The sequence below is a fragment of the Echinops telfairi genome, unplaced genomic scaffold (assembly GCF_000313985.2).
Source record: "Echinops telfairi isolate 266 unplaced genomic scaffold, ASM31398v2 ScPeMD7_17;HRSCAF=63, whole genome shotgun sequence".
NCBI classification, from domain to species: Eukaryota; Metazoa; Chordata; class Mammalia; order Afrosoricida; family Tenrecidae; genus Echinops; species Echinops telfairi.
This window is the reverse complement of record NW_022103914.1, coordinates 3,625,235-3,637,088: the sequence shown is the minus strand read 5'-3', so window position 1 is coordinate 3,637,088 and position 11,854 is coordinate 3,625,235. Positions and strand designations below refer to the sequence as shown.

General features: G+C 52.1%; 1 protein-coding gene across 1 annotated transcript in view; it reads left to right on the top strand.

The window, feature by feature from the left end:
- ITGB5 (integrin subunit beta 5) overlaps positions 1-11,854 on the top strand; it is a 159,664-nt gene that overhangs the window by 9,103 nt on the left and 138,707 nt on the right. Inside the window, 1 exon segment of the mRNA XM_045287518.1 lies at positions 5-12. Coding sequence (XP_045143453.1) covers positions 5-12 — 8 coding nt within the window.

Here is an 11,854-nt window from a genome sequence, read left to right as displayed (position 1 = left end):
CCAGGCTCCCAGGTAAGCCGCGCCGGGGCGCCGCGCCGCCAACTGTTGGGAAGAAACTTTGTCGGGCAGGGAGCCGCCGTCCTGCGTCTGGGAGGTGCCGGGTGGGAGGGGAGAGTGCGGGGAGCCCCCAGGGCACTCCCAGGTGGGCGACGCGGCGCTGCCCCTTTGGAGCTGCTTTAGAACTGCGAGCGCCACCCCGCGCGCGCCGCACACAGCGGCCCGCAGCCCGGCCGAGGAGCCGGGTGTCTGCGGGCTCCCCTCCCTCCCCTCCCCTCCGGGACTTAGGAGGAGCCTTCCTCTCCTGTGTAAACAGACTGGCCCGTCTGCTGACCGGGGCGCGGAGCGCCCGCGCCCAGTGCGCAGGCAGGGTGCCGCTGCCAGCCCCTGCGTTTGGACCAGGGCTCTCCGTTCCCCGGGCACAAAGCGGCCCTTGTGGCCGCCCGGGGGTGGGCAGGCCTCTGGGCGGCTCGGAGCAACACCGCCGGTGCCCCGGCCCAGGGGAGGCAAAGGGCAACTAGAGGCACGAGATCTGGCGTCTTCCTTGAACCAAAAGTTGGGGGGCCATTCTAACCGAGGAGGACTGGTCTCCTGGAATTGCGGGAGTCCGGGGCCCCAGAGCGAATTCTCGAGTTTCACTGCTCCTCGGCCAACCGTCTTCCTTTAAAGATGCAATCTCCCTCCCCCTCCCCAAACCGCTGCATACCAAAGGGGGGTGGGGGGAAGGACTCACGTCCCCAAGTCTGGGCCCACCAGGGACTTCCTGATCGGATTCCTTCTGCCAGGCTTTATCTTGCTATTTAGAAAACTGCGCCTCACGTTGCCCCAACTGTGGAGGATTCTGGGACAGAGGGCAAAGGGTGTGAAACTGCAGCAGGCAGCCCCTGCTGTGGACCCTGCCGCCGCGTAAAGAGGACCCCCCACCCCCAATCCCGCGTTTAAGTTTTCGAGTTGGCAGTTGGGAGGCCCCAAAGGAAAGATGTTCAGTTTGCCGCTGGAGCTGCCCGGCTGACTAGCTCTCCAGCCCCTCCCCCCAACCCCTAAGCTGGGAGAAAGCTCCAAACTTTCTCCTTCCCCAGAGGAAAGACTGGGAGTTGAGGGGCTCAATTCACTTCCAAACTTCAGATACAGGATTGCTCTCCGGAACCAAGTGGTTGCCTGGTTGCCCGCCGGGAAGACTGTTCCCCACACCTCCCCGCCCCCCACGGTGGCTCATTTACATGAGGGCTGCCTAGGTTTACGTCGGAGAACCCGGGAGGCATCTGGGCAAACAAACACTCCGTTCAGGCCCTCATTCAGATTTAATACTGTAGCAAGGTTTCTTTGATGGGAAAATAATCACTGCAGAGCTTGGAGTGGATCAGTGCTTTCCACACACCCATCTGGCAGCCAGTGCCCCACTGATGTTTTCATCGGTCCCCAGGGAAATGCAGATCCCCAACTTTTCTCTCTGTGTCTCTGTCTATCACACACACACTCACACAAGTGCGCACTGCCAATGGCTCCTGCTTTCCGGGGACAGCACTTTGACTTGAAATTATATTCCAATAACATTAATGACTTATTTGGGGGGGAGACAACTTTTATTAAAATCTGGCAATCTGTGTTAATTCTTCTGTTCCCTCTTTTTCTGACTCTTCTAATTTTTTTTTTTTAATGTAACTTTTTCTTGTGAATCGAGTAAGGTTTTGCACAGCAGATCACCCGTTTTCTGTTCATCACTTCGGATTGCAATGTCACAAGGTCACATCAGGTATCCCACTTTCTCCCTGTGTTTCCTGTTTACCTTCCTCCCGGCTGTGTTCCCAGCCCTTCTAAACTTTGACCTTTGTTCCATCCACATCTCCACTGACTGGTTATGCCAAGGTGTGCTTACCTGGCTGCAGTTCTCGTTCCCCTTCCAGGCCTGTCTATTGTTTGGTTGAAGATTGAGCCCCCGTGGGTGAGTTCCATTCCAGACCTGGAGGGCAGTTAAAGGCCATTGCCTCAGGGGTGCCTCCAGCCTTTTGAATCCTTACTTTCGTTTTGTTTTCAAATCTTGGTATCCGGTGAAATCCCAAAGTCTGGGAACTGCAAAAGTAGTTGAATTAGAAGTTCCCCTTCCAGGTTGACATTCTGGGATTCTAATAAAAACTCAAATATTTCCAATTGCAAAGATTTACTTGAGCCGTCATTTCATGCCAGCAGTGTGATTTTTCTTTCCCAAAGTTCACATCCAGCCTCCCAGTGCTCTCCGCTTTCCCACCTGGGCCCCAGGGTCAGTGACTCACCTACGGTCCTTACCCTTCAATGGGCGTGGGGAATCAGGGATCGCTTTTGGCCCAGTGCCCATTGCACCTCAAGCTCACTGCCGTTGAGTCAGTTCTGACCCATAGCGACCCTATAGGACAGTGTACAACTGGCCCTGTGTGTTTCTGAGCCTCAGCTGTTTACTGGAGCAGAAAGCCTCCTCTATCTCTCACAGAGTGGCTGGTGGGTTCAAACTGCTGCCCCCTACCCCTTGGGGTTCGTAGCCCAATGTGTCATCAATCCACTAGGCCATTAGGGCTTCCTTCACTTATGGTAGGTGGGAGGAAAAGGCACGATGAGGTGGGCTTATCTCCAACTCCTCCAGGCTTCCTCTTTCCCCGTGTCCATCTCTGTGATGGCAGGTTCATCTTCTGCAGTTTGCTGGCTGAGCTCAGCCAGCCGGCAGTGGGTCCGCCACGTGGTGGGAAGAATGAGTGTGCTGGTCCCTCCCCTCTGGACCTCACCATCTCCCTCTCCCTTGGTGCCCGGGAGCTCCGTGTGGCTTCCCAGGTCAGAGGCTGGCCCACGTCTGTGTGATTGCTCCTCGTGCCCCAGAGTTGCAGAAGCAACTGCAGGAGATTGGCATCTCCTTTCCTACTCCTTCCTTCTTCTTTTTGGGTGACAAGTACTTTCTCCAGAGCTCGCTGCTGTCTCACCGCAGGGACAATGATCTGAAAGACAACCCTCCGTTACCTGGGGAAGGGAGGCGCGTGCCCGCAATGTCTTTGCAGGCTGTCATCCCGCCCTGTACCTTTGCACCACACTTTCATCTTTGCACTTAACCCAGCAGAAAATGGACATTTCGTTTAAGGGGGGCTCCCTTTCAATCATTCCCCGGCAGGCAGATGAGGGAGTCAAGGTCTCTCATTACCCCTTGGCTCAGAGCCTCCTGGACAGGGTCCTGAGGTAATGAATGGTCTTCCCACAAAACCAGGGAAGGCTTTCTCGGAGTGAAGCCTTTCCAAACGAGCCCTGCTCTTTAAAATGGAGGAGGGCAGCATTGATCTGGCTTTGTGAGTCATGTTTGCTCATGTTAGTTTTTTGGAAAAATCAAGTGTTCGTTTTAGGAATGCTTGCGCTGCATCCTAACCCCCACCCCACGGCCCCTGAGTCAATTCCGACTCACCTGTGTGGGAGCAGATAGCCTTCTCTTTCTCCCGGGAAGTTGGTGGGTTTGAATGCTGACCTTGCTGGTAGTAGCCCGGCACTTGATCCTCAGCACCACCAAGACACCTGAATCCTAAAAACCAAGACCCAGATTCATTGCCATCAAGCTGATTCAGACTCAGAGAGACCTGACAGGGCAGGGTAACTGTCCCTGTGGGCTCCCAAGGCAGTCATTCTTCACGGGAGTAGAACGTTTCTTTCTCCCGAGGAGCAGCTGGTGAGTTTGAATGGCTGGCCTTGTGGTTGGCAGCTCAGTGTGTAGCTTACGACACCACCAGGGCTCCTTTCTAAAGTGGCCTCAATTTGGAATGTATGCACACACACGTGCATGCACATACACAGACCGCCACGCCCCAGGGTCTGTGATGGGCCTGCTTGGCCTTTGGCATAAGTCGCCAGACCTCTGTTTAGAAAGGATAGGACCATGTGATGCCAACAGCTGGCGTAGTTTGTAGACTGCTGTTTACTGTATGGATTTACCTTTTAACTCTTTATCTTGGGGCTGGGGAGGCTTTTTATAAAGAGGGCTGAGGCAGAAGAGGGCAGGGTCTAATTAGCTCTAATTAGTATTCCTCTCCTGCTTGTTCTCCATGCTTATTTAGCTTCTGAGGCAACTGGAGAATTAAAATATCTAAGTAGTTTGGCAAAAGGCCCCTTTGTGCCCACTTGTCCTGGTAACTACTTTGTTTTACATCAGCCTGGCCATGGAGGTAAGCATTCTGAGCAGCCTGAATGCCATCAGGGGTGTGGGACAAGTACACAGGACTTGAATCCTGGTGTCCCTTGAGGGTGTTGGGGTACAGCTGGCTTGATGGGAGGCCATATTTCCCCAGGGGTTCTTGTTGGCTCAGGCTGAGAGCTCTGGAAAGCCCTCTGCAGTGGGTTGTTTTCATCGTTCCAGTGGAACAGGATCAATGGCCTTTGTAGGTAGAAAGAAAGGCGCTCTGGTGGTACAGTGGGTTAGGTGCTGGATTGCCAACCCAAAGGTCTGCAGTTCAAACCCACCATCCACTCTACAGGGGAAAGGTGCCTGTGCTCTTCTGGATAGATGACAGTCTTGAACACCCTATGGGACAACTCTACTTTGTCCTATAGGGTCCCTATGAGTTGGGACCCTATAGGACAAGGCATTGACTTGACAGCCATGAATTGAATTGTTTTGTTGTTATTGTTTTGGTTTAGAGGAGTCATGAAGGTGGTGTGTAGTGGTTAAGTGCTTAGCTGCCAACAGAAAGGTCTGCGGTTCAAACCCACCAGCCACTTCGCTGGAGAAAGACGCAGCAGTCTGCTTCTGTAAAGATTTACCGTCTTGGAGTCCCTTGGGGCAGAGCTAGTCTATCTTACAGGGACGCTGAGTCGGAATTGATGCAATGGAAAAGGGTTTAGTAAATAAAGCAATACTTTACTTACAGGCCCCCAGCCCTGGTGGTGTAGTGGTTAATTGTCAGGCTATGATCCGCATGGTTGGCCATTCAAATCCACCAGCACCTGCGAGGGAGAAAGACTGGGCTTTCTACTCCCACAACCAGTTATGTCTCGAAATCCACGCAGGGTGGCAGGGAGTCCGTGCGGACTCCCTGGCAGTGAGTCTTTATTTGTTGTGTGGCTTCTTGTTTCCATTGAATGAAGGGTCTGATTGCTGGGCCACGTGGTGAAAAGTGTGCCCCAGACACTCCCCCTGAGGCTGATGCCTTGAGAGGCCCCTGTGTAGCCACCCTTTCCTTCATTGGGTGCCTTAGCTCCTCCCCACCAAGTTGGCCAGAGCTGGGTGCACAGCCCTTGTAAAGCCAGGGCCTACTTCCGCACATGTCCACATTGCTGGTGTTGGTCCCGACCCTAAAGACAACCGAGGGAACTACTTCCCCGCCCTGCCCCAGCTCACGGCTGCAGCCACTGTGCTGCCCGGGAGGGGCCCCTCCCAGGTCTGTGCTGACCCTCTCAGTTACCCAGCAGGACGCCCGTCTCCAGGAGGTAGTGTCTCAGGATAACATCCCAAGGACATGAGAGGAAGTCTTTCCGCTGTCACTTCTGAGGAGCATTCCGGCTGTCCTTTGTCTGTGCTTCTAGCAGTCCGTGGTAATATTCAATGTTTCTCCAACACCGTAATTCAAACACATCAACTTTTCTCCAGCTTTTGTACGCGTACGATGCAATTGAAAATACCGGGGTTTGTTTGGGTCAAGCCCACCTTGATCTTCAAAGAGACACCTTTGCTTTTTCACACTTTAAAGAGGGCTTTTCCCTGGCTGCAGCTTCTACGAGAGTTGATTCTGAATCCAGTGGAAGATTTGACAACTTGTACCCTTTCTCCGTTTATCATGACATCACGGGCTCAATTGTGAGGCTTTCTGCATCCTTCACGATGAGGTGCAATCCAGACTGAAGGCTGTACCCAGTCTGTAATCCTCATCAGCAAGTACTCCAAGCCCCCTTCACCTTTGGTAAGCAGGGTTGTGTCACCTGCTTATCGCAGGTTGCTAAGGAGTCTACCTCCAATCCTGATGCCATGCTTTCATATAGTTGGCTTCTTGGATGATTTGCTCAGCATATGTAAATATGGGGCAAGGATGCAACCTTGACATGTATTCTCCTGTTGTGCCCTGTAGCGATTCTCAGCGTTCACTTGAGCTAAAATTCAAGTCAGAACATACCACTCAGCTCAAACCTTTCCATGTATCTTTGATACAATTAATGATCATTACCACTACCTTGTTATCAACTGGTGCCTACGGTTTATTCATAGGTCCTTTGTTTCGGCTCCATGCCCTCCTGTTCCAGGGCTCCATCCAGATGGCACCTTAGCTGTTGGGTCATCTTGGGCTTTAGGGGGAGGCTCTGTCCTCTCTTCCAGTTTTGGACTGGGGCAGGCTTTCACAATGCCCTTGCTCGTGATGACCCTGACACTTTGTAGAATGCCCCTCTATTGTGATTTGTCTGATGTCTTTTTGTCACTGTTAGAGTGGACACAGGATGTGGTGGCGATTGTTGTTGGTTTTCTCCCTTCAGTTTTATTTATTTTGCTGTTGTTGTGAAAACACTCAGCCAAACACACACCGAGCACACAATTCAAGGCGTGCAGTTCAGGGGCATTACCTTCCTGGAGCTGCGCACACTCCCTCGTTAGCACCAGCTCACTGTCCCCTGGCCGTTGTCCGTTTGATCCCAAAGAGTTCTCAAATGAGCAAAATGAGCAAGACAGACCTTAAAATAAACAAACAAAAAACTAGTTGCAGCAAACTTCTGTTCAGTTTTGAAAGGATCTCAAAGTGTGTTTTGGACTAAGGTTTAAGGATTCTCTAAGAGCAATTATTTCAGGGATTCATCCAGTCTGCATAGCCCCAGGAAGTCTGGAGTCCAGGAGAATTTGAAACTCACCTCTCGGGTTTCTCACTTTTGATCAGGATTTTTCCATGTAGTCTTTGATCAGAATGTTCCGTAGCGGTAGCCACCGCCATCCAGTTCTGATCTCGTGGCGAAGAAGGTATTTCTTTGTGTATGGAAGCCGTTCACCACACATTCCATTCCATTCCTGACTCTCCTTCTCCCTCTGTTGTTCCAGGTTTGGGGTTATGTTTTTTTGAGAGGAAGTCTGCAGAAGTAATTAATTAGCTGCCTTTTAAATGAGTTTCGCAATAGCCAACATGTTTGTATAATTTAAAAACAAACAAAATAAAACCAAGTGGGCAGCTCATGAGAAGTCTCTTTTCTATACGTATTTGGCTGCTAACCACAGGGTTAGCAGTTAGAGTTACAGTCTTAGAAACTCACAGGGGCAGTTCTACCCTGTCCTGTAGGGTCCCTAGGAGTCAGTTGGCGTCGACCTTCCGCCTCCACTGACACGTTATCCCTGCTGGGTTTTCATGTGTGCAGAGTGTTTCGACGCACGTGATGCACGTATCCTTCCTCCCTTTTCCATTTTCATTCAAAGACAGCACCCTCGACACACCACCCTGCACCCTGCTCCAAAAAAGCGGCCAGTTTTCGTAGAGCTGGTATTGTGAAGCCTTCTTCGGACGTCTGCTATTCAGAAAGCCAGTCTGACTTGACCCTCTGCGGTGAGAACCACGTGAGAGAGCCTTCGGCAGCGTGCTCTCATTGAGCGGGCCTTTTCTTGTAGACAGGTGAATGTTCTCCTGCTTTTTTTAATTGCAAATGTGGTGGCTTTCCATTTCGGATCATCAGCTTTGTATTCAACAGGTTAAATGCTACATTGCTAGTTGGCCCTCCACCTGCCCCTTGGTTTCTCTTCTTTTTTTTTTTTTTTTTTAAACAAAAGGGAAGACATGTATTGGAGCCCATACGGTAAAGCCTAGAGGGGCCCGGCACACCCTACTGTGCAGGCATGCCCAGCAAAGGGTCATGTCCATGTCCCAGAGGGACTCCCCTTGAGCCGAGTCCCCAAGCCCCAGGACTGGCTGGGGGTGGGGACCCTGGGTTTCTCTTCTCTCTTCCCTTACCCCCAAGCTGACGCCCATCTACAGTTGCGCCCACTGCTTTCTCTTCCTCCTTTGCCTCCGCACCTTCGGCAGTCTCAAGTCTGTGCCCTTTGGGCTGAGTGTCTTGATCTTGTCTGGTTTCCCCCTTTGACAGCGATGTGCCTCCTTCTGGGTAACTGACTCCTTTCATTCAGCAGGATGGTCTCCGGGCCCTGAAGTGTTTCCTGGTCTCCCCACGGTTGTTTAACAATGCATAGTATTCTGCTGTGAGCATGTGCCTGAGTCTCCTCTCTGTCCTTCTACTGAGGAGCACTTAGGTTGTTTCTGGCCTCTTGCTGTTGGGATCAGTACTACGGACAAGTGGATCTTTATTTCGTTTCTAGGCTCTGTACCGTAAATGCTTTGTGTGACAGGTGTGCAGCATGCGGCATTAAAAATTAGCATTCCCGGTGTTTTGTCACCTTCAGGCCAGAAGGGCCGTTTCAGCTCGGTGTACCCACTTCTGTGGATCAGAGGAAGAGTTGGCGCCCTCCCTCCGGGAGACCAGTTATGCTTCTCCGACAATGTACCTCAGATATAGCCTGTTGAGGGAGGCCTGTGTGTTGCTCTGACAAACAGCACGTTTCAGTGCAGCTTCCAGACTTAGACCAGGAATAAAAGCCTGACAATCTTCTTCTAAAAGTCAGCCAACAAAACCCCCCTTGGATCACAATGGATTGTGACCACAAGTGGTCACGAAGACGCGCAGCATTGGGCTGGGTTTTATTGGGTTGTGCAAGGCGCCCCTGATTTGGGGCCGATGGGATGGCAGCTAATAACAACACCCAGGAACCTCTGAACCGCTGGCTGGGCATGTTAGTAGAGTTGTTTGATCTTGACCCTGCAGGGTGGACAACAGAAGGGAGAGGCCAGCCAGATGGCCACTGCAGGGATCCACAGCTCAGTGGGCCTGGCCTAGGCTCTGTGGGGCTGGAGAGGAGCAGACAGGAAGGGTGGGATTAGCAGCAACATTTCATGCATCTTGAAGAAACTGTTGGCTGGACATGATTGATGAAAGGGCAGGGTGAGTCAGTGCCTTTTGGAATTAGTGAGTATTTTTAGATCACGGTTCCCAGTAAATCCTAGCTTCAGAGACTGGAGGAAAAAGGGCTGCAGGGAGAAGAAGTTGAACTGGGAATCATTCACTCTGCAAACAGATCACCGAACAGCCAAGAAGGGGGTGGACTATCATCGGAGCTGCTGGGGCAGTGGTTCTCCACCTTCCTCAGGAGGCCACCCTTTCATAGTTCTTCATGGTGTGGTGACATCCCCCCCCCCCCAACCATAAAATTATTTTCGTTGCTACTTCATCACTGTCATTTTGCTACTGTTATGAATTGGGCGACCCCCGTGAAAGGGTCATTCGACCTCCCAAAGAGGTCGCGACCCACAGGTTGAGAACCACTGTGCCAGTGCCTATTTCCATGACCCAGACCCAACACTGTGACTTTGTGAACGCCAGCCGCTTCGCTTCTCATGCATTCCTTCCTTCCTCTCACAGTGCCTACCGGGGCTCAGTGACTCATGCAGCCAAGTCCAGAGGATCTGAAACACGAATAGGTGGGGAGAGGGAGCGATGCCGGCGGGAGGACTCTGGCACAGTGATGCTTATCAGGGTGTGGTCCATGGAGCTCCCATTGCTACTGGCAGACAGACTGCGAGTGCCCAGGGAGATCGCCACAAGGCAAAGGTCAGACGAGCCTCCATGCCCAGGCTTCTTTACTGCTTCCGACACCACCCTTCCCTCCCACACCGCTCCACGTCGACGCTGGGGTCGGTGTGCGTTGCAGTGGCCACACAGCGCTCTCACACAATGCTGACAATTAAGGGGGGTTGTTGGAGAAACCGAGAGGTGACCCTAAGTCAGGATCAGCGAGCAGTCAGGACAGTCACGGTTTGGTCAGCCAGCAGCCAAGTCTCTCCCCGGCCCTCAACCTCTCAGCCACATGGTCTCTGGGCTTTCTCTTTGGACCAGGAAGCCAGCCACCTGTCCCTGAGCCCCACAGTTCCACCGGCTCGGGCCAGATGAGGAGAAGAGCCTGCATAACCTCGGCTCTGCTCCTGTGACGCGCCTGCTCTCGGGGCCTCCCCCCCTTCAGACAGAGATCTGGGCCATGCTCTTCCAGTGTCCCCAGGGTTTTCTCATCCCCCACTGCTACAGACGTGGCTCACCCCATTAGCTGGAGTGTGGGAACGAACATGGACCAATCCCGCTGTTAGCGTTACACACACCCTATTTCCCATCCAGTCGGTTGGTGGGAGTCACAGAGACTCGGGTAGAAGAGCCGTGTTGACACATTTGACGCCACCACACAGAGTTTCTGGAATTTGGATTTGCCCCAACAGCAATCGAATGTTAGAGAAACAGTTTGAGGGAGTGGTGGTTCAGTGGTAGATTTCTCACCGTCCATGCGGGAGATCTGGGTTCAATTCCAGGCCAACGCGCCTCATGCAGAGCCACCACCTCCCTCTCTGTCCGCCGTGGCCACCAAGCTGTTGCTGTGTGGTGAGCAGGTTCAGCGAAGCTTGCAGACAACGATGAGAAAGAAAGGCCCGATGACCTGCTTCCACAGCTCTACGGAGCACGGGTATGGGACCCACGGATGTGACCCACCCATGATCGGGACTGGCACAGGCGTGGGCGGCGTTTGATCCTGCTGTGCCATGGCTTTGCCATGAGTCAGGAGCCACATTGTCCACAGCTAACAAGAACCAAATTGCTTTGCTCCTGCATGTGGACGTTTACTAATAATCGAAATAGTATGTCTGATAGCTTTACTCAAATGGCTTTGGCAATTCCCTCCATGTCTTCACTTAAGATCTATATCACATCCTTTGAACCTTTTCAATATCATGTTCCCCGCCATTCAGCCTGGCAGACCAGAAGACCAGAAAGAGTCTGTTTGGGCCCCAGAGCCAAGTTCTCAGAGTCTAATGATAAAGCTGTCAAAAGGACAAAGCATTGCTGGTGCATTCGCGTAGATTTGAGCAGCGTCCAAGAGGGGGTATTGGACACCTGGCTCAGTTTCTTGGTGCTGCTCTAACAGAAACCCCCCACGCGGTGGCTTTCACAAACACAGTCCTTCTCTTTCAGTTGAAGAGCCTACAGTCGGCGTTCCGGCTGCTGGCTCTAGAGTAAGTCTCTGTCTCGCTGTCCACTCAGTGGAACTCTTTGGGCTTTGCTACTGCTCTCCTTGGTCTTCCTTCTCAAAACTCAACTGCACTGCCATCGCGCTGATTCAGACTCACAGCGACCCAGCGGACAGAGTAGACTTGCCCTGTGGGCTTCCAAGACTGAATCTTTACCGGAGTAGAAAGCCTCCTCTTTTTCCCATTGGTGGTCCTTGGGGATCTCTATTTTTGCTCCCCTCTATACTTGCTGATGCATTAGGCTGTGTGATAGTTGTACAATTCCATGACAACTTGATAAAAGAAGGAAGGCATGGAGTCTAACTGGTCAATCGGGTCACAGCCTGATGATCGCTCCTTGTGAGATTTCTAGGCACTTCCTCCCTTCTTCGCTGGAGTTGGGACACACTCACTCTCTGCTGCGCATTCCTGCTGACAAGCCACATGGTGCCACACTGATGGCAGCCAGAGTCTTGGAGATGCATCCACTGCCATTGGATCCACAGGACCTTCCCCCCATCAGCCTGTGATCTTTCTGCATTCGGCATCATTGCATGTTGCTGCGTGAATCTGAAGAGGAATTCATGGGCTGATATTGGACTTACGGGCTAATAGCGATTTAACGGACTTGATCTGCACTGGGCTGGGATGTTTTCTTAATATACCATTACTCTTTGATACAAAGCTCTTTCTTACACATATATGAGTGTCTTGGGATTTGTCTCTCTAGTCAACCTGGTCTAGCACAGGTTGCAGTTCAAAACCACCAGCTGCTCCAATAAAGAGTACAGTCCTGG